The sequence below is a fragment of the Kryptolebias marmoratus genome, linkage group LG13 (assembly GCF_001649575.2).
Source record: "Kryptolebias marmoratus isolate JLee-2015 linkage group LG13, ASM164957v2, whole genome shotgun sequence".
Lineage (NCBI taxonomy): Eukaryota > Metazoa > Chordata > Actinopteri > Cyprinodontiformes > Rivulidae > Kryptolebias > Kryptolebias marmoratus.
Window position 1 is genome coordinate 16,319,310 of NC_051442.1, and position 26,072 is coordinate 16,345,381.

The window sequence follows — 26,072 nt, forward strand, 5'->3', positions numbered from 1 at the left end:
TGGTCTAAATGAGAAGAGCTGGTTCTGTAAAACCTTAATACCTCACATGTGTATTTTACAGTGGAAGTGGGTGTAAAGTAACATAGACTCCGACTAAATGACACTGAATTGAAGCTTGGCCTACTTTTCTTGTCCGGGGGAAAAAATGAGCAAGCATGCAGAAATGTTTCTTCTTTTTTTTTTTTTTTTTTCCTTCTCCCTCCACTTAGGGCATCTTGTTATTAGGATGGCTCGTGTGTTTTTTATTCTCACACTTTCTTGATCTCATTTGACACTGCGGGCTCCGGAGCGAACTGTGGAGGGAGGCAAACACGTGCAGCCATAACGTCCCATCGCGTCCTCTGACATTAATTTTGCACGAGCAAATGGCTGAACCTCCGCCTCCTCTGTATGCAGGAATAAACATGAGCTTCCACATCTGTATTTGAGTTTTACTGGCACTATGAAGACGGGTTAATTTGACCAGATTCTCGACAGAGCTGCTAATGCTGAATACCCTCTGGAAATGTGCTGGCACTGAAATAGCTGTGTTGTATTCAAATAATTTGGAGTGTAATGCCTTACTACCCTTTTGTGTGCATCATCAGCATTATGTGTGGCTTCATAGAGGATTATTTATGCTTGAGGAAACCTGTGGTATTTCAATGCATTTCATTTGATTCTAATAGAACTGGCATTAAACTAAGTGCTGCGTGCACACCTTGTAAGTAAAAAGTTTCATTTTAAATCTTGTATGAATCCCAAATATTTTTATTTCTTTTTTTAAAGAAGCTCACTGGAGGCTCCCAAAGAGCCACCCTACTGTGGAAATGGTGCTGTGTCTTTAAGTGCTCTTGCTGTAATTCTTCCAAGCAATCACATGGCCATGAAAAAGAGATCAAGCTTGAAGTCATCCACACAAACACAGACAGAAAAGAAGAAGAAGAAGAAAAAAAAAAGAACTTCCCTTGGATTTTGAATTATACAGCAGCAGCAGGCAGCTTCCTGTATTTTACACCTGCATCTGAGCGCAGAAGACAGAAGCTGGCTGGAAGCGCTGCAAGAAAGTTCCCTCTGCGTTTTTTTTATTTTATTTTATCCTCCAATTTCAGTTCTTTTTAAAAAATATTATCTGCTGTTTTTACCGATTAGGAATGCTTCTAAACGACCTATGCTGGCTGTGGACTTCATTTATATTTTTTCTATACAAAGGCAGGTAAGAAATGATTTGAGTGCCTCAACCTTTCGTTGGGTTAGTGTAACATTTAGGCTGCGTATTTATTTGTGTGATGTGTTTAATTCGATTTGACAGCTTCGTTGTGTTTCGGTGCTGCAAGAAGCTTGTCAGCTTTTCTGTAAGGAGTTAAATATTTTATGATCTATAATTAAGACAACAGTTCTGCCAGGAGAAAATGGTCTGTGGCAAATGCATGATTAATGTGAAACAGATTGAGGAAAAAAATAATTGGATAATTGGACTGTTTGGTCCTTTGTGAGGACATTTAGAGAAGGATGCTTCTAATTACCAAATTACTGCTCCAGTTAAACTCTTAAATATAGATAATTAATGGATCCAACTGATGATCCTTGATGTTAAAAGAAACAGACCACCTCAAACAGAAATGTTTTCTGCACTGTAAAATCTAAAATGTTGTTTCAACTTATAATTATGAGCACAAGTGAAGTGAACAAACGTGTTTTGTTCTAACATCTTATGTTGTCCTGATTAAAAAACTCCTTGTGTAAACAACCGTATGAGTTTGGCTGGTTTGACTTTGCTTACTGGTTGAACACCTTTAGGTAGCTGTATGAACTATCTAATCTATTTAAATGTAATAAAAAGGAAAGCTGTCAGTGTTCCAACCCTCACCTATGGTCATGAGGTTAGGATCATGATCAAAAGAACAAGATCCCGGACACAAGTGGCTGAAATGAGCCGGGCTCAGCCTTAGAGATAAGGTGAGGTGCTCAGAGTAGAGCCGCTGCTCCTCCTCATCGAAAGGAGTCAGCTGAGGTGCTTCAGGCACCTGATTAGGATGCCTCCCTTTGGATGTTTTTTTAAGCATGTCCCACTGAGAAGAGACCTCGGGGCAGACCCAGAACTCACTGGAGGGACCATGTATCCTCTCTGGCCTGGGAACGTCTTGGGATCCCCCAGGAGGAGCTGGAGAGGGAGGTCTGGGTTTCTCTCCTGGACCTGATGCCTCCGTGACCTGACCACAGATAAATGGTAGAAGATGGATGAATAGTTGTTTCCATTAAGTTGTTCTAGATAAGTTAGTTGATTAAACTTCTTAGTATAATAATCCTATCTGACAATCTATACTGGGCTGATTAAAAAGGTGTGTGGTTATTTCAATGAAATTTATCAGTTCACTGAATTAGTTAACATCACACTGAGCTTAAAAGTTTGTTTTTATCATAACCATTGTGGACTTTAGAGGGCTGTAGCATAAATAATCATTAGCAACCTACTTTGAATGTGATGCGATGAAGATAAATTTGGTGGTTTAGGCTGAGAAAATGTAATTAACATAACCTGTCTCCATAACACTGATTTATTTACCCATACTCGTTCCTAGTTTTCATTGTATTATATCTTATTACACAAGCGTGGACTGCAACTATAACTTTAAAAGAACCTTCAATACACTAAAATTATGAATTATCACCTAGTAAATATTACTGTACAGATAAGTCATTTTAAGGTCGTAGTATGTAGTAAAAATAAGCAACACATAACCAAAATAAGATGCATTTCAACTGTTTTTCACATTGTGAATTACAGCATATTTTTAAAGGGTTTTATATTTAGAGTAAATGTTTTATATCAGTTGACATTGTCTCATTATTATTTTAGTTAAGTCTAGGTCTCGATGCATTATTGGTATGTAGTGTACAAGTTCTGTACACTGCTTTTACTGAACCACGTGACCACTTTGTAGGGCACTACATATCAGATAAAAAATTACAAATAAAAAGTACAAACAGCACTACGAAATAGCTGACTCACGATATAACAGCGAACGAATGGACAGTTTGAACACAGCCCATCTCTTTAAGATGATTCAGTTAGGCAAGAAATTTCATGTTAACCTTTTTTCCTTTTTAATTGTAGCTGTGATGTGTTTTTCCAACTCGTAGTTCAATTTTGCCTCAACAGCTTCACCAATAATTTGTCAAGCTGGTGTTTAATAATAAGCTGAAACAACAAACAGGGGAAGAAAAAAACAAACAAACATTTTACAGTGTAGTTTGGCCCATTCCCTGGCAGGTCTGTGTTCTGTAAAGAGATGAAGTTCCCCAGCAGAGCACCCAAACCCCACTCTCCGTCAGACTTCCTGGACAAACTGATGGGACGCACATCTGGCTACGACGCTCGCATCAGACCCAATTTCAAAGGTAAGCACGCCTCAATTTGCATAACAATCTGAGCGCTAAAGTCGAACAAATCATTCACAGCTGGGCCAGGCGTGAGATACTGTATGTCTATTTTATTTTATTTTTAAATCATGTGTTGTTAGTGGTTTTATGTTGACCCACAGCCCTTGGGTGTTTAAAAAAAATCCTCTATCAGATTTTATACTGACAGAAAAGTGCAGTCACCATGGCATGTTACCCCACAGGCCTATTTCAGTCCAATCTTGAGCCCTGCTTGTGAGTGAAGCCAGTAAATTCTCTCTGACAGACTTCACCCTTAGCCTCTGGGGTCGCATTTCAGATTTATTTCATCCTTGCTCCACATCCTTGTCAGTCACTGCAAGCTGGGGTAAATCCCAGCTGATTATCTATAAATACACTAATGTGACAAAAGAAGAATCAATAAATGATTACTTCTGGAAACGACTCCGTGAAATATTTAAGTCTTTAGTGGTCCAAAAGATGGATTACACCAATGGGAGTGTACTAGAAATGACAACACAGTTTTATTCTGGCTGTCTTAGACATGTTTGTGCATGGAGACACGGCACGTTGTGAAGGGAAGAGGCAGATCCACAGAAACGCTCTGGTCCTTGTCGGAGTCAGGAGTTAGGGAAGTCTTCTTTAAAAAAAAAAAAAAATCATGTTTCGTATTAAAGAAATGTGTGTCGTTGTGATGTTTCATGACTGTTCACTTCTGTCAGGTCCTCCTGTCAACGTCACCTGCAACATCTTCATCAACAGCTTTGGGTCCATCACAGAGACAACTATGGTGAGTAATTCCTGCTTTATTTATCTGGCAATGTCAAAACAATCTTGTTCACCACAACAACAAAAATCATTTTAGGGCGCTACACAGAGCAGGTCCAATTTAAATCCATTTACATGCAGACTAATTTATTCTATTTCAGTCCAATCGAATCCAGTGTACAGTCAGGTTCAGTCCAGAGGCATTTATAATTCAGCATACAGGAAGGCAGACTCAGGAATTGGCCTTCACTGGATACAGGTTGAGAAGAGAAAAGGGACAGCAAGCCATAAATATCCACTGAACAAAAAGCAAACAAACAAACAAAAACACCAAAAATGACATATAGAGGCCAGTAAATAAAGCCTAGGTGTAAATTCATACTGGGAGACTCTCTCCAGCCTACCTGCGTCATCCCATTACCATGTCTCCGCCTCAGCCAACCAGCGCCAGGTCCTCACTCCGCCTCAGCCAATCTTCACTCAGCCTTTAAAAGGCTCATCATCCACAAATCCACCTGCTTCCCAGCCGTGGTTCAACCCGCCTCCCCATCTCCATCCTCGTCCTCCAGGCTTCCCTCCTTTCCGGTCTCCACTCCACCACCAGTGCCTGGGCCCCGGGGGAGGACTGCCCGATCCTCGCCCCGAGCTGTCCATCCTAGCTCGGGGCGATCCTCATCACGCACGTCTTCTGCCGGGGTCCGAGCGCCAAAGAACTTCAAGTCAAATAAAACTTTTTAACTGCTGCAGCTTTTCTGTGCGAGTCTCTCCAGATTGAAATGGAGTAAAAACAACGAAGAAGAGGCACATTGTGTTCTTCAGCAAAAGCACAACCAAACGGGTGGTCCAGGGTAACTCAAGCCTTCTATAAATTTGATCAAACCAAGAGAGTTTGAACCCAAGTCTTAATAGTAAAGTATAGAGGTTGTTGCCTCCTGAACAAGACTTGGTTTCACAAAAGAGGATCCGGATAACCCAAAGCTCTGCCTCTCTTTTCACTTCCACAGCGTTTCTCTAACAGAAACATTTAATTTTATTATAAAGAAACTCATGAAGGCTGCATGATGAACGAAACTCTCAGAAAGTACCCACTGGATGTACGCCTACAGCTGATTAATCTTTGTAGTTTACCCAATCAAGCCAAGGACCTTAGAAAACAAAAATGCCATAACTCTGCCAATCTTCCAGATAATGAGATAAAATTTGACATGGCAGTAGCTGAGCACCGTCCCAAACACATACTTTGACCGTAACACCTTGGCATTAAAAGTTGGAGTTGTCTGTTAGCTAAATATCTCATGAACCACTACACGTTTGTTACGTTTTTGCTCTTCTTCTGTATGTACCTGAGCATTTGCAGTACCGCAGCCTAAGCTATTTCTTAATAGGCGATCTTTCACAAACAGCAACTGCACCTCTGGTCTAAATGTGTGACGCAGGATGGTAACAAGAGGGAAAAATTCCACTCAAGATTTGCCTTTCAACAATAATCCCTGCCTTCAGTGTAGGCGCTCCGCTGAGTCTCGTCACAAAACATAAGAACAATGAATCTGTGAAGTAGCAAACGTGAAGTTAGCCCTGGATAACGAACAGTATGTCACACGGATTATAAATATTCAGTGATCTGAAGGAGGACTCAAATTCTTTACTATATTAAAAGTGCCGATACAGCAAGTTTTTTTATAATCTGCGACAAAATACACGTCCCGCATAGAGGAAAAAAATAAATTCTGCTTCAGTAAAGTACAAGCAACATTCAAGTACAGAAGTGAAAGCACCAATGTGGTCCCTCAGGCTGATGCATTATTCATTCACTGTGACATTAATTCTGAATCATCAGAACGAACACTCAGCAGCATGTTGTCGTCGTAGCTTGTGGAGCTAGTTTGAACTACTTTACTGTACACGCAGGAGACCAGGAGACAAACTAGAAGTTCCGATGAGGAAATCCTCTCAACTTTTTGCACTTAGCTTTGATTATTTTAGGGGGGATACATAATTATTCCACTGTCGAAGGAAATTAGTGTAACAGCTTAAAATGGAATAAAATCATCATCTTACTGACTGTTTATCAGTATTATTTCTTGTTTATAGTTTTTTTCTGTAGATTATTTGGCATCTAATTACTTCAGCATGCTTTCAGCAATTGGAACTATTCAGGTAACAACATGTTCAGCTCATTCAGGAAATGGGTGTTGTGACTTCTGGGATTTGTATCTTTTATACCTTAGAAAACATTATTTAACTTAATTTTTTAAAACAAAACCCAGCAAAACATTTCAGTCCCATTCATCCATTTAATATGACCAATTTTAACTTTAAGTTTGTGTTGGGCCAATTGTATATTTTAGCTACCGGGCTATTTTTAGTTATGGTTGTACTGGTTTTAGCTACTTTAATGGTGGTTTTACCTTATAGCTTCAGTTTTGCAAACTTCAGCATTTAGCAATGGTTTTAATAATTGTAGCTTTTATTTATAGTTTTGCTACTTTTTAAATTTAATTTAATTTTAATTTGAGCTTTTAGTCTTTAGCTACAGTTTAGCCAATTTTAGTTTTTAACTATGGTTGTGCAAAGTTTAGATTTCGGTAAAAGTTTTGCTAATTGTAGCTTCTGTTCTGCTTGTTTTAGCTTTGATAACTCAGCTTCAGCTTCTTTCAACAAATTTCGACAGTCATTCAGCTCTAGTTGTTTTATCTTATGTACCGTATTTGGCTCCTCTCTAACTTTTCATAGAGACTGAATTTCATGCTGCCTAAACTTCCTGTTAATACATTTTTATGACTAATTAGCACCTCTAAGCATCATTTTGTGAGGACTGTACAGAACATCAGTCCTCTTCCTTTCATTTTGTCTGACCCATGTCGCTTTTATTTATTTACGGGGCACATGGAGAGCGTCTGATGAAAGTCTTATTTACTTTTGATTTATTCAGGTTTAGAGCGAGGACCCTAAAGCACCTCTAAGTGAAAGCCATCAAACTTTAATTGATAAACTTGTGAGTGCCGTTTGCTGTCGTTCAGGTTATAAGCTTTAAAGAGCTGCCTTCACCTTAAAGTTTCATTTGTTTCTGTCTTGGCTTTCTCACCACGTTTAGATGCACAAACATGTGTAAATTATTCAGATGTTTGTAAATGAGTCTAATTCTCCTCATGACTTCACCACAGCAAGTATTGCCATATTTTCTTTCCCTTTTTTATTATCAGAGTAAATCTAATCCTGTCTCCATATTTTAGGACTACCGGCTTAATGTATTTCTACGGCAGCAGTGGAATGACCCACGACTGGCCTATAAGGAATATCCAGACGACTCCCTGGATTTAGACCCCTCAATGCTGGACTCCATTTGGAAACCCGACCTGTTCTTTGCAAATGAAAAGGGAGCAAACTTTCATGAAGTTACCACAGACAACAAACTGCTTCGGATTTTCCAGAACGGAAACGTCCTCTACAGCATCAGGTGATCTGTTTATTCTTTTCCTCTTAGGTGTGAATGTGGATTAGTAATAAATCAGGATGTTCCTTTAGCTCACTTTCTAAACCTATATTTAAGGTTGGTGAAGTGAGTTTGTCATTATTAACTTTCTGAGCTGAGAGCTGAAATCATAACCTTTGCTCACGCCGTCTGGCCCTCTACATGTTTGTCTCACTCGGGTTCAGTTCATTTGTAATTGTACCGTCCAGTACGCACTGGGAAGAAGTTAATGTAAAAGTATAACTGCAGGCAATGACCAAATCAGGGCAGTAAAGTGGCACTAAAGCAGTGGTGAAATGTAGCGTGATGGTAACAAGTTATAATTAGAATATAAGACATAAGAGGCATCATTTAAAGCTCTGTTAGCACCTCTGTAAGACATGAAGAGAATCATCAGCTCATCTTAACCTTTGACCCCGGACAATCAGCTAGCAACAGCGAACAAACGAGCAAAATAAAAGAATAGCAAATAAAATGATGATAGTAGTGAAGGGCTTATTAAAATGAAGACAACCGCAGTGTCTGTAGATGAAACTAAATCATATTTCCTCCTCGGTGCAGTATTACTCACCAATGTAAGATGCTTTCATTTCATCGCAGAGACAAGAAATGTTTCTAAAATGATCAAAGATTAACCTTAAAAAGTTGTGACAGCTACATGAACTCAAAATATCTCATGAGCCACTAAATGGATTTCAATGAAACTATGAGAAAGTACACACCGGATGTACGTCTACAACAAAATGGCCGTCATTTGAACTTAGCCAACACAAAGGTGGCTACAACTCCATCAAATTTACAAATATTGAGGTGAAGTTTGGTGTGGTAGTAGCTGAGTGTCATCCCCAATACAATCCCTCAAGAGCTAAAACGTCTCGTGAGATCTCATATCGCGTGAGACTAATGTTATTTACAAACAGCTACAACGCCTTCATCCCTCATCATAAGATGATCTTAGTTTAAAACTCCATCATGAAAAATGGTGGGCGATATGACTTTAAGGAATGTGTGTTTTTTAATTTTATGGTGGGTTTTAGGGGTGTGGGAGTTATTGTTTTGTTTTCTACATCGTTCCGAGCCTCTTATAGTGCTGCTGCTTCTGCTTCCTAGGCTGACACTTACACTCTCCTGTCCCATGGATCTGAAGAACTTTCCCATGGACAGCCAGATGTGCACGATGCAGCTGGAGAGCTGTGAGTGCAGTTTTCAAGGCAGGCACAAATATTCTTCCACCTAGCTATTGTCAATAAACGTGTCGCTCACTGTGCTCCTTTCCTTGTCTCCCAGTTGGCTACACCATGAACGACCTGATCTTTGAGTGGCTGGATGTTGGAGCGGTGCAGGTGGCCGATGACCTGATGCTCCCTCAGTTTGTGTTAAAAGAGGAGAAAGGTCTTGGTTACTGCACCAAGAACTACAACACAGGTACAGAGCATGCGAAAGCCCGATGTCCTGAACACCTGTTGGTTTGAACGTCTAACTCAGTGGTGTCCAATCCTGTTCCTGGAGGGCCGCTATCCTGCATGTTTTAGGTGTTTCTCTGCTTTGACACAACTGATTTAAATGCATGAGTGATTAACAGGCCTGGTGAAGAGCAGGGAAACATTTAAAACAAGCAGGACAGTGGCCCTGGAGGACCAGGATTGGGCACCACTGATCTAACTCCTCATGACTCCTTTAGGTAAATTCACCTGCATCGAGGTCAAGTTCTACCTGGAGCGTCAGATGGGTTACTACCTGATCCAGATGTACATACCGAGCCTGCTCACAGTCATCCTGTCCTGGGTGTCATTCTGGATCAACATGGATGCTGCTCCGGCCAGGGTGGGGTTAGGGATCACCACAGTGCTCACCATGACGACGCAGAGCTCAGGCTCCAGGGCCTCCCTGCCAAAGGTCAGACTTTTAGCATTTTACCCAATACAGTGAGCCGTTTATTATTTCAAGCTGTCCAAAAAGGCAGCTGATCATGTAATTCCCTGTATTTGTCTGTGTGTGTGGTGTCTGTCTGTTAGCAAAAAATCTCATAGACCAGTGGACAGATTTTAATGAAATGAAATATTTTAACAAAAAAAAAACAAAAAAACAAAGGTTTGACTCTTTACTTGAACAATTTTTTCTAGCTTTGAAGCACTTCTTTGTAACCAATTGTTTACTAGATTATTTTTCTATATATTTTAAAATAAAATCAAATTTTACACAAAATGAATGGCTTTTTAAATTTAATCTTTAACCTCAGTTAATTCATCCTGAGATGCAGAATAAGCTGAAAAAAAAAATCAACAAAAAAAAACAACTCCAGTTTAAGGCGAGCTGCGTTACAGCTCTGTGCGGAGCTATTTGTTCCAGTCAAAACATCCACAGTTTGTTTACTGAGGCCTAATAATTTTTGCATTAAAGACAATTTAGATAATTATAAATTAAGATACACTGAGAAACTTTATAATTAAACTTACAAAAAATCCCCTTTGACCAGGTACAGCTTTATTAATTAACAAAACATTAAAGTAACAAGTAAATTATTACAGTACAGTTATTTAGATAAAATATATATTATAAGATAAAAGGTTTGTTTGTTCTAACTAATGGATGTATAAAAGTATATTACTGTTGATAAGTAAGGTATAAAATGACTGACTCTAAATGCTAAATGAAAAAAATACAGCTTTAATTAAAAGTGAGCCTTTTTTTTCCTTCTGATCCATTTTCCATGTGTGCAAAAAGGAGATGAAATAAAATCTACATCTTTGGTTGTAGATGACAACTGCAATGGCTCCAGTCAGGAGGAAAGTTAGTTTAAACTTACAACAGTTTTATATAAATATGTATCTTGTTTGGGTAAAAGTAAAAGTGGGTTTCTTTGGAGACGTTGTAAACAAATACTATCTTACCTGTTAGATAGCTTTTTGAATCACTTCAATTTGGAGAAACAGATTGTTTTGACTGACTGGTGCTGTCTTAAAATACTCCAGTGTGAAATATTTCAGAAGGGTTCATGTGAATGTTATTTTATAAACCTTTACGCCACAGTCTGTGTCACATTACATTGTTATTCCTGCAGACATATTTTGATATTCCTGCTGAAAGTGACTAAAGCTGCACTGGAACCGCTGCAGCTGGTTGCACTTACAAATAACCCTAAAATTCTACGTTAATAATTGTCTGAATGTGACAGCAATGTGAAGTTTTTTTTTAGAAAGTGTTAGTTTGAACCACAACAAATTTTGGGGAACTGAAGTTTAAAGACAGCAGTCTAGGCCTCACTCTGACTAGCCTTTAGCTCATCAGTCTGGGCAGGATTGAACTCAATTTGATCCAAACTGAGGTTGCTGAAAGAGCTTTATACATCAGGTAAGGTATTAATTGCTCATATTATAATAACAGAATCCCTGTTCAAAAGATCTGAACTAGTCTTCTGAGGTATACCTTCACACCTTGAACGCTCACTCATATGTCTAACAGTCTGCAACATGAAAATTTGATGCAAAATACAGAAATATAACTTGTTACTTTTGGCACGCTGCATCTGCACCAGTGTGTACATTCTGCATTAGGCTAAAACATACTTTTCCTTTTAGAGCTCACAGCTGCACCTTTTAACTCGAACACATAAAGTTGCCATGGTAACTTTGCCCCTCTAAATTGACTTAGGCCCTCATTATAGCTTGCACTCTACATGTTCTCCCTCCGGTTTGGTAGGTGTCCTACGTCAAAGCCATAGACATCTGGATGGCAGTGTGTCTTCTGTTCGTGTTTGCGGCACTGCTGGAGTACGCGGCTGTTAACTTCGTTTCACGGCAGCACAAGGAGTTCTTCAGACTGAGGAAGAAGCTCAAAGAGCAGCAGCAGCAGCAGCAGCAGCAGCGGCAGAGAACTGTGAGTACAGCCCACCCACTCAGGCCCTCGGGCAGCTGTCACCTGCTATTCACTGCGCCCAGCTACGCAGGAGCAACAGTTCAGCTGCACGCTGCAGCCCTACTGGGAAACACAGCCGGCAATGACCTGTAATTAATTCAAGTCACCTTTTTCCCTGCTCTAAGAGTTTTCTTAGCTCTTTTTGTTGGATATTATGAGAAGCACAACCAGGCCAAAGACACCTTCCAGTATAAATAATTACTTAAATACAGTTGTGTGGCTAATTCAAAAAACAAAAGCACCGTTTGTTTGATGATAAAACTTGTGATCTTTTTTCCTTCTTCTTCTTCTTCTTTTGCTGTTAGCAGGGAAGCAGTGACAGTAAGGTGAAAGGAAACAACACACCAGGAAACAATCCTTCTCATGGCAGCCAGCGGTGCAGTGCCTGTGCCAGGGTACAGTCTAGTTCCCCATTCAGTTCGAGGGATAATTGAGATACACTGGGAAGGCCAAGCACAGCGCAATTTAAGCTAACTAGGCAGGAATTTGTGATGCCATCTTGGTAGGTGCTACTTGTCATTCTTAGTTACTTAGTTATCTGAGGAAAAGACAAAACTCAGTCAAGGAGCCCATTGATTTGCCATTAACTGCTATATTTACTGAAACCTGCATTTCAAAGAACATTGCATTACTTTTATCTTTCTTTTGGAAATACAAGTTTAATACACTGCATTCTTATGCCAGGGGCTGTCGCTCTCTCTAGACTAGATTGCTAGAAAGCAGGGTACTGAGGGCCAAGATATACCAGCTGAAAATATATAATCAGTATTAGTATAACACTTTCTTAAATAGTTAATAAATGCTTAATAGTAATTTACAACCTGTTTTACCTATTTTATGCAAAATCTTTGAAAAATAGTGACTTAGTGTGTAGGCAAGACAAAATCCCAGTTCTTTATGTTTAAATACTGAATTGCATGTGAAATAAGGTTGAAATGTTTCTATTTAAATTATGAACAAAATGACATATATAATTTTAAGTTTTTAAGTACAGACACTGTTAGCAGAGCTCTGATTAGATTAAGTAGACATGTAAAGTAATAACTTTAATAACTTAAAGAGCAATCATGCACTGATGTGGTTAGAATGATTACAGCACTTCAGTTTTATCATGGTATCACTGGTCCATTAGTTCAGTGTTTTCTGCTTGATGAGTTGGTGGGAGGCTCATCTCAGCATACTGTTGTTCTCCGTTTTCAAAATATGCATGGTATATGTTAAAAGTGCAAAAGGCGTTGACACATGCGAACAGTACAGTGATACATGTAGCAACTAGCAAGATGGCGGCCATGAATCTCACTTAGAGCGAGCAATGGCCGTCCTAGTGTATTTCTAGTTATTCAGATCTCAAAGTTCAAACCGAAGTGTTGTTATCCTCCCCTTGTGTTTGTCTTCCAGGAGGAGGAGCTGGCACAGCAGGGCTTCCTCTTCCAAAGCATAGGACTCGCTCTGTCAGCAGGAAGCGCGCCGGAAATGGATGCAACACCGGTCTTTGCCGATTTACCTCCCGGTTTGGGGTTCTATGAAATACGGCGGCGCTTCGTGGAGCGAGCAAAGAGGATTGACACCATCTCCCGAGCTCTTTTCCCCATGAGTTTCCTCATGTTTAATGTCCTCTACTGGCTCACTTACAAGGTTCTAAGACATGAGGACGTCCAGCTCACAGTCTGAAGACACGCAGACCGAGGAACCATGAGGAACCATGAGATACCTTCTGGTCTCTTCACCAAAACTTTGACAGACTGAGAGTCCTTGACCACATGTCGAACTGGGAAATGCTATGCTATTAAAAGAAATCTGTTGGTTTGTTGATGATTTATTTATTGGATGATTGTCAAACTTTACACAATAATTTACAGTGTAGATGCAATAAGCAACTAACAGGTCACTTTTACAGGAACATTTCTGTATGTCAGCCATCATAGGGTCACTTGTATTTGAACTGAAGCACATCCAGGCTGAGATTTTTTTTTACAGTGCACTTATTCCTCCAGGTTTTAGGGTTGGTTTTATTACATTTACAAGTTTTATCATATTCAACATGTTCAACAGGGTCTGAGACAAAACAATCAGAATATATCACTGCCATGAATTGCACTTCTTTCTGTGAAATGTCTCAACTTTATTTACAAACCTGGTCTTATTGTTTGCTGCATAACTCTAGGATTAAATTCAAAATTTTAAGGACATGTCTATTTTAGGTTTTAATTACCAGGAAATAATAAAGATTGAAATATTACTGAGTCTTCAAAACGTGTCTTGTTTATAATAAACACTTACTGTATATCGGCCCCCTTTTTTTTTTTTAAACACGCTGCCGAAGGTAAAGGGGCAATAATGTTTTTGTGTGTGAGTTCATTTGTCTGTCCGTTAGCAAAATATCTCATGAACCGATGGATGAATTTGAATGAAACTTTCAGAAAGTAATGAATGAAAGGCACATCCACAAATGATTAGCTTTTGGAGTCAGAAACATTCAAGACGGCCGCCGCAGAGAAGCAACTTTAGCAAACACAAAAATGGCCACAACTTGGGTAATTTTACAAATATTGAGCTAATATTTTGTGTATTAGTAGCTGAGAGTAATCCTCAACCTATACTCCGAGAGTTAACTAATCACACAAGATTTGTTTTCAAAATTTAAACTTTAACTTCTGGTGTTAATCGTGTTTGTCTGTTAGCAAAATATATTATGAGTCACTGGATGAATTTTAGTAAATCTCTCACTGGGTAAATGTTTGCAACCGATTAACTTTTGAGGTCACCCCAAATCAAGATGGCCACCACAGCTAAGCAACCTTGGCAACCACAAAAATGGCCACAAACTTCAGAATTTCAGAGATGTTACTTTTTATTGATAAAACTTTATGTAGTGAGGCATAATCGTAACAAATAAACATCATTGGCAAATATGGATCTTTTCATCATCAATGTTATTCAGTCTCTCAATAGGATCAATGTAAAGCATCACTGACAAACTGTGTAAACATAACCTTATTTGACGCCAATGTACCTAATGTTGAAGTTGTTCTTTCACAAAGTTCTTTATTTTGCACCTATTAAGACTTTTTATCAACAACTTTCAGAGTGAGTGCCAATTAAATATTTATCAACGCTCAACTCAGTTAGTGAGGAAGTATAAATTGTGCCTTTTTTTAAACAAATATAGTCTTTGAACTGATTTAAAATGAGAAAATGGGTAAATTATACATACCCAATGCATCTTAATGTTACCTTTCTTTCATATGATTTCAATATTATAAATTCAGTTAATCTTTGACATTTTATCTCAGAAAATGAATTTATTCTCTGAAAATCCCCAAATCAAGTACAGTATTATTGATTTACACATTTCATCTCACCTTAAGGTTTTAATTCGCACATTATGACTCTATAGAGCTGGAATCTTTACAGCGACGCTGCCTCACTGGAAATTATCACCATAGCTTTGCTCTGAATTGGTAAAAAAAAAAAAAAGAGAAACGCTTACTCAAACCTCACAGTATTTAGAATATCTGTGCACAAATAACTGGAAATAACTCTTGGCAGAAACCAGCCTTTTTAAAAATAAATCCTGGCTTCAAATGCAGCTGTTGTATAAATAATTTATTTAAAGAGGAGTCACGTGCGCACACCAGAAGAGGGCTGCTCAAATCAGTATTGTAAGTGTGAATAAATCAGGAGTGCTTTTCTTTTAGTATAAACATTACTGGTATGATGATCATTGATGCTGAACCTTTTATAGTTTGTAGACATCAGTTTTATCTTGAAAATGATTAAATGCAATATACTTTAACTACATTTAATCCTATAATAAATTTTAACATTAGTGAGATTATTAATCTCCATCTAAGAGCTCGACCTAAATAAAAGGCCTAGCATGAATATTGCCCACCATCTTTTATGTTGAAGTTTTAAACTAAAGTCATCTTATGATGAGAAATAACAATATATGTATATATTTAAAGTCGTATAAGATCTTAGATATATTTATATAGTTTTAGTGATTTGGGTCAAACCTAGTAAATATTACATTAGTGCCATCTCATACAATTTTGCGAGACCTCATAAGATCTGTTAGCGATGAGAGCATATGTTGAGGATAACTACTACATCAATTTATAGCTGTAAAATTACCTAGGTTGTACCAATTTTACTGTTGGATAAGGTCAATTAGCTGTAGTGGCCATCTTGAATTAAGTTGACTCCAAAAGGTAATCAGTCATAGATGTCCATATCATGTTTTTTTTTTTCTGGGAGTTTTATTAAAATCCATCCAGTGGTTTAAGAAAAATTTTGATAGAGGACAGTGTTAACTCTAAAAGCTAACAAATTTTTAAGCAAAGACATCCTGTAATTTGTAGTGCTCAGCATACGTGTTGGGAATCACTCTCGCTACTACCACACCAAACATTAGCTCAGTAGTTATAAAAATGACAAAGTTGCAGCCATTTATTATTAGTGCTTGTTAATGTCGCTTGCCTGTGGCGGCCATCTTGCACTGGTTATCAGTTGTAGATGTGCATCCAGTGATTGCTTCCTGACAGTTTCATTAAAATCAGCCCGGTGGTTAGTGAGATATTTTGCTAACACGAACACACACTCGGGCAGACACATGATCGCCCTGTAGCCAGGGTCATGGATGAGGTTTTTACAGAATCTATAATAAATGGTTGTTGCCGGTCACTTTGCACGTGTAGCCACTAGAGGGCGCCATGTGTACAACTACATATAAAAAGTACAGTATATACATTACGAAAACTTTCATATTTGGTGTTAAATATGGCGCCGTTTTTAATTTAATAACGTAACTGAATTATTCGGTCACATTTGGAGTTCATGTGTGACAATGACCCAGAAAAAATAGCTTTATTTACAAGCTTGAAACTGTTTATCTTTGACTGCTATTTTTACTTGCTTCTTGCAGCTTCAATCGTTCAGTAAAATATAGGCATTCTTATTCTTCCCTGCACTAGTGCGCAATCGTTTAATGCAAGTGGTTCAAATGTGCAAAGGGAGTGCATTTCTGCGCGCTTCTTTTTCCTGTCTAATATAATACATTCAGGTTCTGTAAAACACAAAGAAAAGCTTACAAATGACTGCCCATTTTAGGAGTGGGGCTGGGTCTTTCTGTGACCCTCAGTCAAAATCTGTCCACTCGCTTGGAGACGTGGCAGCGCCTCAGGTCATATGATTTTTGGCTCTTCCACGAACCCCACCCCGTTATTTCCCACTCCAAAAAAGATTGAAAAAAAAATCACTTCCTCGTTATTCCAAACCCCACACATCTGCGTGCACTTAAACATCCTGGGGGATAAAATAAAAAAAAAAAAAAATAATAATATCCAAGCAACTCGGAGCTCACCCAAAACAGTGCCATTTTTAGCCATTTTTCTGCTGACGTTTACAGCGGCTTCAAATAGCTTCCGTTTGACTCTGGTAGTGATTGGACCGTGAGCTAATAACTCACACACACACACACACACACAGAGAGAGAGAGGCTGAACAGGTCCGACATTCTTCACTTCAATGGAGGAACAGCCCAAAGATCGGGCACAAGACAGACACTACCACCACCACGGAGAGGACAGGAGCTCCGCTCAGCGCACGGCTTGTCTGAAACATGATCAGAGCCACTTCCAGTGCCAGCTTCAGGAAACGCAGACGAAGAAAACAGGTCAGGCCAGCCGGAGAACTGTCGGCTAATGTCAGCGAGCCGACTAGCATTTCTTGCTAACTAACGTGATTGGGAGCTTAGCCCGCCAGCTAGCTTTTTTTTTTTTTTTTACAATTTTTTCCTGCAGAAGAAGTTAAAACAATTATTTTTTTTTTTTTTTTTTTTTTAAGCTGCCGCTCCGAACCGTTCGAGAAACGTCCGAGAAGCCGGTTGAGTCCAGAGATGGTCGCTCGCGCGTCACGCAAGAAAACCGCACATTATGCCCGCGAGCTGCTGACGTTGCGTGACCGTTGTCGCTGCTGGTGGTTTGACAGATAGCGGATTGACCTTGTGCGCCGGTGTTGAGCCGGAAAAAAGCCCCCCTGTAAAAAAAAACTAAAATAAAATGTTGCAATGAAATAATTCTGTTCTTAAAGGCACCGAGAAGGCCCGAGTCAGTTCGTCTTTTTAGGCTTTCACTCGGTGTGTTCGTGTAAACAAGTGCCTTGAAACGCGCTCTCCCCTGATAAGGGGGGCTTTTGACGACCGGGGTGCCTTTTTTCAGCACAACACCGATTCCGCCGCCTAGTTTTCTTTTTACTCATGTAGCTAAATATTCCTAAAAGCTACACCCTCCCCGGGCCGCTCGCTAATATAAGTGCATGGCTCATCATTCCCAGTAGTCCTGCGTTATATCGGTTTAATTCCAGCACGTCCGTGTCCAGTTTAGGAAACCGAGCCGGCTCCGCTGGAATGTTCTGTGCTGCCATTTCCTGTCGGCCATGTCAGAATATCTCTGCGAGCTAATGCTACCCTTAGCCGGCTAGTTGGGAAAACTGTGGACAAGTGGGATACTCTGACGCTTTGGCATGTCATTGTCGAGTTCTAGGCGGAAACCACTCAACCAGCGACTGGTACCGAGATGTTTTGCTATCGAGTAGTGGTTAGTTGACATTAGCTAACCGTTAGCCGACTGACAGGCCCGGGTTGTCCGGTCAACGAGAAGCCACGCAGCTGATTAGACACTACAAGCGGAGATCGTACGTTAGCTGACATTCGCTTTAATATTTCCCTTTCCCAACAAAGTAAGAAGCTGTCTGCGTCCGAGAGGCATGGCTGCACAGGACGTAAGATGTGTTGTGCTAACAATCATTATAGTGGGAGAAGCACCGAGGAGTGGGGAGCCCCACGTTGACACAGCACTTCAATGCATCTGAAGGCCTAGTCATGGTGGTTCACTGGAAATCTCCTCTAATGTGACTCTTGGTTTTGCATTGCACCTTTTTATTAACAGATATTTGTCAGATCAGATATTAGTTTGTGATTGACAGCCATATGTGGTATGTTATAGATGATATAAGTTGTACTAATGCCACAAAGTAAGTAGCATTTGGCTCTTCTTGAATCATCTTAAGCAACACTGTCAAAGCAACTACAAGCCCAACAAATGGGTTAATATTAAACTTGTTTATAAGTTTCTGTGAGTAGGTGTGGGATGGAAAAATTAGGCTTTTGTATGCATTTTCTATGACTGCTTCTGTTTGTCATTTTGCTGATTTTTTTCTTTCCGTTTTCCAGGCAACAGGAAGGTAAACATTGGTGACGAGGAAGGAGAAAAGAATCCACATCTGTTTGATGCTGTTGTTATGTCACATCCTACGAACAGCAGTGGCAACAGACACATAAATAATGCAAATGTGAAGCAAAAGGGGACGCAGAAGTTCTATACTTCTGTTCCGAAAGCGAGCAGCAAACTGTCGAGCCATAAGAAGAATATGGACTTTAAAAACGACAAGGAAAAGGCTCTGGATTTAAGTCATGAGATCCAGCCTTTGGATAAGAGAGACTCTGCTGTGCTTCAGAATGGCGTTGTGAATTGTGGCCTCATTATAAATGGCTATTCGAGTAAGGACAATGACGGCAGCGGCTCTGAAGGTGGATATACTACTCCGAAGAAACGCAAGGCCAGATGTAACAATGCCAAGAACACTGATAACGTGACGAGAGAAAAAGAGAGAGACATGCAGCCCCGCAACACTACGCACGAGCTGGGGGCTTTGAATCTCGAGACGACTGAGAAAGGCAGATCCACCCACAAAGTCGAAGCTCAGTCAGCAGCCAAACGGACTGTCATGTCAGAGGCTTCAGTGGGTGAATCTCAAAGGAAAAACTCAGACGGCAAAACGGCTGGAACATTTGGTAAGAAAAGTGAAGAAAGGCACAAAGGCAAGCTTTCCTCACCTTCAAAAGAGGACTCGTGGACTTTGTTTAAGCCCCCTCCTGTGTTTCCTGTGGACAATAGCAGTGCAAAAATTGTTCCTAAGATCAGTTATGCAAGTAAAGTAAAAGAGAACCTCAATAAAGTAGCTCAAATCGGAGGAGAGGTAACCCCTCCTCCTGTGAGACTGTCACAAGTCCCGATGTCTGCTATGAAAACTATCTCCTCAGCTAGCTTTACTAATGGTCCTGTTTCTGGAAATGGAAATGGCTGCCCGTCTTCGGGTACCTTCTTCGTTCCTGCTGCTAGTTGTATTCAATCAGCCCCATCTATCCCAAGCGGCGAGAATGTAGCATCTTCTTTGGAAAGTAACTGTAGCTCTACAACAAGTCCTGTAGACGGAGAAGCAAATGAGCTTAAAAAGTGTACTCTCTTAGTCTACCCTTTAAATATGCAACCTGTGCTCCCCAGCGCTCGTCACCTTGACCCACCGGCTGCTCAGACAAATCAGAAAGCCCTGGGAGACATCTTCCAGAATCAGTGGGGGCTCTCCTTCATCAACGAGCCCAACTTGGGGCTAGAAGGAGGAAATGTGCCTGCTGAGGACCAGACTTCTGTGACTTCTCGAAACGAGAGTCAGACTGTTGGAGACAAGGTTGCCCAGCCCTTTTTTGACGTTAGCCCATCATTTGTAGAACCCGGCCCTTTGTCTCAGGAGCCAGAGAAAAGGACTTGTGGCCCCTGCCAAGTGTCAAACGCTTGTTCTCCTGCTTGTGTGACCAGCGAGGAGGAGTCCAAGTTGCAGGAAAAGAAAAAAGTGGAGGTTAAAGGTGCGGGTTCTTCTGGGTCGGTCGCCAGTAAAGACAATGGTGCTAAGCCTGCACAGGGCCAGCAAACCACTGTGTTGTTTGGGTCTTCTAAAGAGCAGATCCACACTAAAGACGTTGGCAGGAGGTGTAGCTGGGGGTCGTTTGACATTAAAGCTGCTGTCGCCTATCACACTAAAGGTAACGTTTCTCTGCCTGCTCTGATGAAGAAAATATGTTTCTGTGTTGAGGTGTGTTGTCAGGGTTTCAATGTATTTGTTAATATATGGTGTTTTAATACAACAACAAAAAACTGCATGATTTCCCACTTTTACCAAGGTGTAACAACTTATTTATCTGTTTATCTGGTCATATTCTCTGCAAATGTGCACGAAAAGTCTTATTACATGTTTTAGAAGTCAGTGTGTCCTTGTAGCTCTCCCGCAGTGTACTGTTGAAGCTAAAAATCTTTGAGGATGAAAAGAAGTAATTACATTTAGTTTGTTAAAATTCTTCTTTTTTTCTATGTCAAATGCATTTTACTGTTTATTTACATTAAAACCTCACAGTTTTGGGGAATGAGGTCATTCAGGATGAAAACAGGAGTGACGGAGGAAGAATTAAAGCTCATTTATAAGCATTGAAATAAGTACAGTACACAGATTCAATCGGGGTTATAGTGTCGCCTCTCCTGTTTCTCACTGTGCTTATTTATAACAAGATTCAGTGTCAGCGCTGCATTATCTGAGTCTTCATGAACACGTGTTGATGCTGAAGTAATGTCTGCTTTTTTTCTGTTTTTCTTCAAACAGAAATGGAGTTCATTTTCAACTTGCAAAAACAAGGTAAATATACGGACACACATGGGAGAGGACCGTGGTTGCTTGTGAGCACGAGAAATGATCCGACTTGCACCAGACAGTTCCGCACGCGCAAGAAAACCACATCTATTTATTGTGTGCACGAGAATTATTCTTGTTGCCCATGAGAAGCTTTCTCAGTAGTTTTGCATCTTTTTAAGATTACATTTGAAAATTTGACATTGATGACATAACTTACATCATCTACCTTAAGTTTCTGGATGACGATTATCAGACATGTGTTATGTTTTCAGGATGTTAGACACATAATCGTCTGTAGTAGTTTGACTTCAGGGACATTTGGCTGGGCTACGGAGAGTACTATTTGCTAATACTCTCCTGATCACCAGAAACCAACAGGCTTCTGGTGTTTGCACAAGAAATCAGTTTTTAATTTGATTTCCTTCAGTATCCCTTAAGAGGCTCAGCACCAGTAAATGAGAACATATAAATCACCCGGTGTTATAGTTTTATGGGGGGCTTCTAGCTGTTTGTAGATACGGGAGGTTTGAGACGGGGTCAGGTGGGGAGTGTGGATAAATTTGAACCATTTGCTTTTATTGCTTAACAGCAGGTAATGGTCGTTGTCATTAGTTAAAGTGAATATGTGTGATTTACAGCTGGTAAACGGTCCTGTTCGCAGTCCAGCTGGCAGCGTGGTTAGAAGTTTAATAAAATGAAACGCAAATATTTTCATCTTTTATTTTCACTCAATGTTTTTTTGTTTCTATTTTAAATTAAGTTTGTTTCTATAATTCCTTAGTTATAGCTGTTTTGATGCTTGTTTGTTGGGTACTAGTCATAAATGTGCTGGGATGATGAGTAACTGTTTGCCTCTTCTCTCCCCCCCCAACCTCCCTCTCTGCTTCAGATCCAAAAAGAGTAGTGGTTTATGATGAGACCAAGGACAGACCTAATCAGTGAGGTCGAGTTTTCTTCTGGGTGCTGCAGTTTTCTACCTTGGAGAGCGAGAGAGAAAACAAAAATCCTGTTGGATAAGGTGACAACTGTGAAAACATTGACAGCTAAGCATGATTTCCCCCTGGAACCTCGGGTATAATAAGACTTGTTCTGTTTGTTTGTTTTGTTATTTTTGTTTGGTTTTTTTGGAGGGCATCAGAAGAGCGAACACTATCTGGATGGACATTAAAAAAGGTTGCTAGGTGCCTCTCCACCACAATGAATGAACTTTTGCAACTTTCTAGCTGTGGTAGTCCTCGTCTCATGGCTTTTTAAAGGGATAACGTTCAGGAGTTCAACGAAAGGAAAGGGATCTCGGACTGCAACTCCACAAGCCTTTTATCTCTGTTGAACCATGGCAGCCGGTCCGGCTGCGGGGACGCCGCCGCCATTTTCTTTCTTTATGCATTCAAATGAGTTCTCTGTAGATACGTTAAAGTCATGATACATACTGTGTGCGAGCTTAAATTCATGTTGAAAGAAAACTGATGACTTTCTGGAGTGGGGGGAGGGATGCCTTTTAAGTTGTGGAATAAAGGCGTTTGGAATCCTGTTGAAACGGCAGCGAGGCTCCATCCAGAAAGGGAGAACGTTGTCTTAAATCCTTTAGAGGAATTTACTCAGAGCCCAGATTTTTTTCTTTTTAATATGTATTACAACTGAACTAACGTGAAAATGATTTGCTGTATGACCCCCACCCCCCTCCCTTAGAGCTACGGTTCTGTAGTGCTGAGTTTGAAGGAAAGCTCTGCCCCCTTTTAGGTTCGATCCGGTGCGCCCTTGGGTTTCCGTTAAAGTTTATCGTCAAACTTTTGATACATTTCACACAGACGGTCGTCAGATTATCAGAGACTGTTCTTAAATTCAGGTTCACACACTTCTTCTGTAGATGAGTTCTGAGTTTAGGAGGAGGGGAGAGAAAAAAGTCGGGGGACGAACTGTTAAACCAGAAACTTTGCCTCTGATGAGATGTTCTGCGTTTTGTGCTCCACGTTCAGCTGCGACACTCAGGATATCACTACAGATTATCACATTTCTGTTCAAGTATTGCTTTTTAAAACTTACATTTTCAGCTCTTTTTTTGTTTTGCTTCGTTTTTGCTTCATGGCATAGTGTTTTTATTTTTGTTTACTGGTGTAAATGAATGAGTCAGAGTTCACTGTTCATTAACACATTGCAATATTAATCTCGGGTCCCCGGCTTGTCTAAGTGTGTTGAAATGTGACGATGGGTTGTTCGATGTTTTACTGTGGAGAACATTTTGCAGATGAGTGTGCAATAACACCATAAAAAAAAAAAAATGTGTTATGCTGAGCTACTAAACCATCAACCAAGGTGCTTGTGTAGCCTGCAGTTCAGTTTCTTTTTTGATTTTCTATACATTTAAAAGTGCATCTTCACTTTTGTTGCACAGTTTCCTAACTTTTCTTTTGTTAGTGTGTGTGTGTGAGAAAAGAGCATTTGTTGTAGGGTCTAATTAAGAGATTCTAGTGAGCCCAAATTCTTCAAACTGCCTACTGGTCGATCCGCTGTGACATCACTTTAACTCTAAATGTGGATTGGTTCGTTCCGCCTCACAGAGGAACCGTCCAGGTTTCTTTGTAATCTAGATTTGATTATCGTGTGGATTACTGGCACTTTATGTAAACAAATTAACCTTTATCTTAAATACTATAGAAGTCTATATGTACCAACTAGAAATACTACTCGAAAGAATGGCTCTGGGCTGTTACTTAAACAATAATAAAAGTTGCTAAATACAGAATTATTAAATGTAACTCAGGTAGTGTCGCTAAAGCCATGCATATATCAAATATTGTTTTGTTTTTTTCTTTTTTGCCAAACGGCCCCCTGTCATGTTTTCTGCCCGTATTGGAAATACTAAATTGGAGTTGATGATGTTAGAACACCAAATAGCTACTGTTGGTAAAACTTGTTGATCTTTACTTTGGCCTAAATTGTAATTGTTTTAGTTTTTTGCCAGTATTTTTTTTTTCTTGTTGAGAAAGCGCAATATGTTTTCCGTGTACGCATCTTGAACTGTCCTTTTTGCCATCTCTGCTGATTCGTCTTTTCTTGCTTTCACGGAGAAGCACTACTTGTTCTGTTGTTGCTGAGCATTAGAGGTCTTTCTGTGCGCTAACCTGAAAGTATGCTTCTTACCACTGTGTCCCCAGCTGGCAGCTCGTACCTGAGTGCAGAAAGGGAAAGCTGTCAGTGCAGCAATCTTTTTTAAATCTTTCTTTAGTGCGTTTTCTGTCTGGTCGTGTTTTAAAACGTTTTGGTTTGTCGTCTTTTTGCACACGGTGTGAGGTGCAGATGCTGCCGACTGGATAAAGAACAGTTCTGAGTGTAATTCAGGAGCATTCGGTCAGGTGGCAGTGATATATATTTTGCTATGTGCTTGTGGAAGTTATTAATCTGGCATACAGTTCTTCAGATTGCACAGAGTCCACGGACGAATCGACACAATCAGGTTAATGGGAAATGGTTCGAGCTGGAAGTATTAAAGGCTTTCCAGCTGGAGACAGGGTGATCAAATTGTGACTGTAGTCTTACAATTATTACTTTTTTTATTTTTTGCCCCCCTTCCTCCCACCCCCTGCTTCTCTTTTTAAAGCACTTGTGTACAGCAGCAGTGCTTCACTGAATATGCATTTATTCAGATTTGTTTTAGCATTGTAGCCTGCAAACCAAAAAAAAACAGGTTCTTGAAACAGAGTGGATGAGTAATCAGTGATTGGAAGGCAGGACAGGGGGAGAAGGTTGTTGTGAGATAAAAACCTAATTTGTGCAGAGTTTATATCCCCCCTCTTCCCCATCAGGATGTGCAATCACCTCAGAGATGCTGACGCAGGCTTCCAGGTTGTGACTGACATGTTATTTGTTGTGTGTGTGTGTGTGTGTGTGTGTGTGTGTGTTGCGAGTTCTTCCTATTATATGCAAGTTCCTCTTCTATTTTTGAACCTTGTCCCCCCCCCCCTTCCCTCCTCGTTTCATGTTCAGGTGCCTGTGAGAGGTCAGTGGTGGCGTTTGGAGGGGAGGAAAAAAAACTTACAGCAATTTTGATTGTTTAAAAATCTGCTTCCAGTGTATATCCGTGCCATTTTTTTCTTTGGTGTAACGTTTATTTTAGTTTTCTAACAGCTAATCCTGATTTTCTTCCATTTTTCGAAAACAAAAAAAACATTGTTTTGTTTTTCTTTTTTAGTCTTTATGGCTCGTCTTCAGAATCGTGTGACCTAAAGCCAAAATCACTTTAAAAGTGGACGGACAGCTGTTTCTGCTGGCCTGTACTGGTACCAATCCTTTTCTCAAATTAACATCTGTAGTAGCAATTAATTAATCTGGACTCTTTAACACGTTTTAAAGGTGTCATATATATTTTTGGACATATAACCTAATTTATCCATAGATGCACAAGTAGACTAAAATGAAGATATTTTAGATATTTTTATTTTTTAGTGGATTGAGGCTGATGTTAGACCCCTCTCTTGTTTTTTGCCCTTATAGCACCATTGTTAATATATTTGGAAGTTGATTTTTCCAGCAGATTTGATACAGAATTAATATTAATGCATTTGTTCAGATAGTTGTGATGAGCATTAAAAACACTGCATCTAGAGTTTCTATTAATATATTTGAATTTGTGCCAGTGTCGAGGGCGACAGGTTTCACACGCAGGCCAAAGGTACACTACTTCAGCTACTGAACGGGAAAAGACGGATGCGTGTTGATGATGTCATAGCCAGCTGTTTTTTTTTTTAATATACGTTTTGTTTTTGGACATCCTGCTCAGTTTAGATGAGTGTTTATTGAAGAGATGACACACCTGTAGCAGCTGGATGTCACTCTGAGCAGATGGTTCTGCAGTGTGAGTGGAGAGAGAGGAAAAAAAAAAAAAAAAAAAAAAGAGGGTAAAACAAATACCGAAAGTGCTGCTTCTTCATCCACTTCTGTCATCTGTAATGGGTGGGGGGAAAAGGGGGGGGAATGCTGGATTTGGTGTTTTTGTGCTCAACTTAAAAACTGTCCC

General features: G+C 39.9%; 2 protein-coding genes and 1 long non-coding RNA gene across 6 annotated transcripts in view; 2 read left to right on the forward strand and 1 right to left on the reverse strand.

The window, feature by feature from the left end:
• Positions 1-1,068: 1,068 nt before the first annotated feature.
• On the forward strand, positions 1,069-13,840 carry glra4b (glycine receptor, alpha 4b). 3 transcript variants are annotated; one of them, XM_017412651.3, is made up of 10 exons: positions 1,069-1,195; positions 3,254-3,381; positions 4,104-4,171; positions 7,383-7,606; positions 8,732-8,814; positions 8,909-9,046; positions 9,303-9,517; positions 11,321-11,497; positions 11,842-11,931; positions 12,935-13,840. In XM_017412651.3, exons 1-10 carry the CDS (start codon positions 1,134-1,136, stop codon positions 13,205-13,207), a joined length of 1,458 nt encoding a protein of 485 aa, XP_017268140.1. In that variant the 5' UTR covers positions 1,069-1,133; the 3' UTR covers positions 13,208-13,840. The 3 variants fall into 3 exon arrangements, with proteins under 3 accessions (XP_017268140.1, XP_017268141.1, XP_017268142.1); XM_017412652.3 differs by having other exon boundaries at positions 11,845-11,931; XM_017412653.3 differs by lacking the exon at positions 1,069-1,195 and having other exon boundaries at positions 3,249-3,381; positions 3,924-4,171.
• Positions 2,144-26,072, reverse strand: part of LOC112450399 — a 29,016-nt gene continuing 5,087 nt past the window's right edge. Inside the window, exons 3-4 of the long non-coding RNA XR_003039003.2 lie at positions 9,378-9,508; positions 2,144-2,192 (exon numbers count right to left, since the gene is read on the reverse strand). This is a non-coding gene — a long non-coding RNA (uncharacterized LOC112450399). The remainder of the gene's footprint in view (positions 2,193-9,377; positions 9,509-26,072) is intronic.
• Positions 16,879-25,954, forward strand: nufip2 (nuclear FMR1 interacting protein 2). 2 transcript variants are annotated; one of them, XM_017412694.3, is made up of 4 exons: positions 16,879-17,213; positions 18,771-20,417; positions 21,029-21,061; positions 21,948-25,954. In XM_017412694.3, exons 1-4 carry the CDS (start codon positions 17,066-17,068, stop codon positions 21,998-22,000), a joined length of 1,881 nt encoding a protein of 626 aa, XP_017268183.1. In that variant the 5' UTR covers positions 16,879-17,065; the 3' UTR covers positions 22,001-25,954. The 2 variants fall into 2 exon arrangements, with proteins under 2 accessions (XP_017268183.1, XP_037834836.1); XM_037978908.1 differs by lacking the exon at positions 16,879-17,213 and adding an exon at positions 18,151-18,232.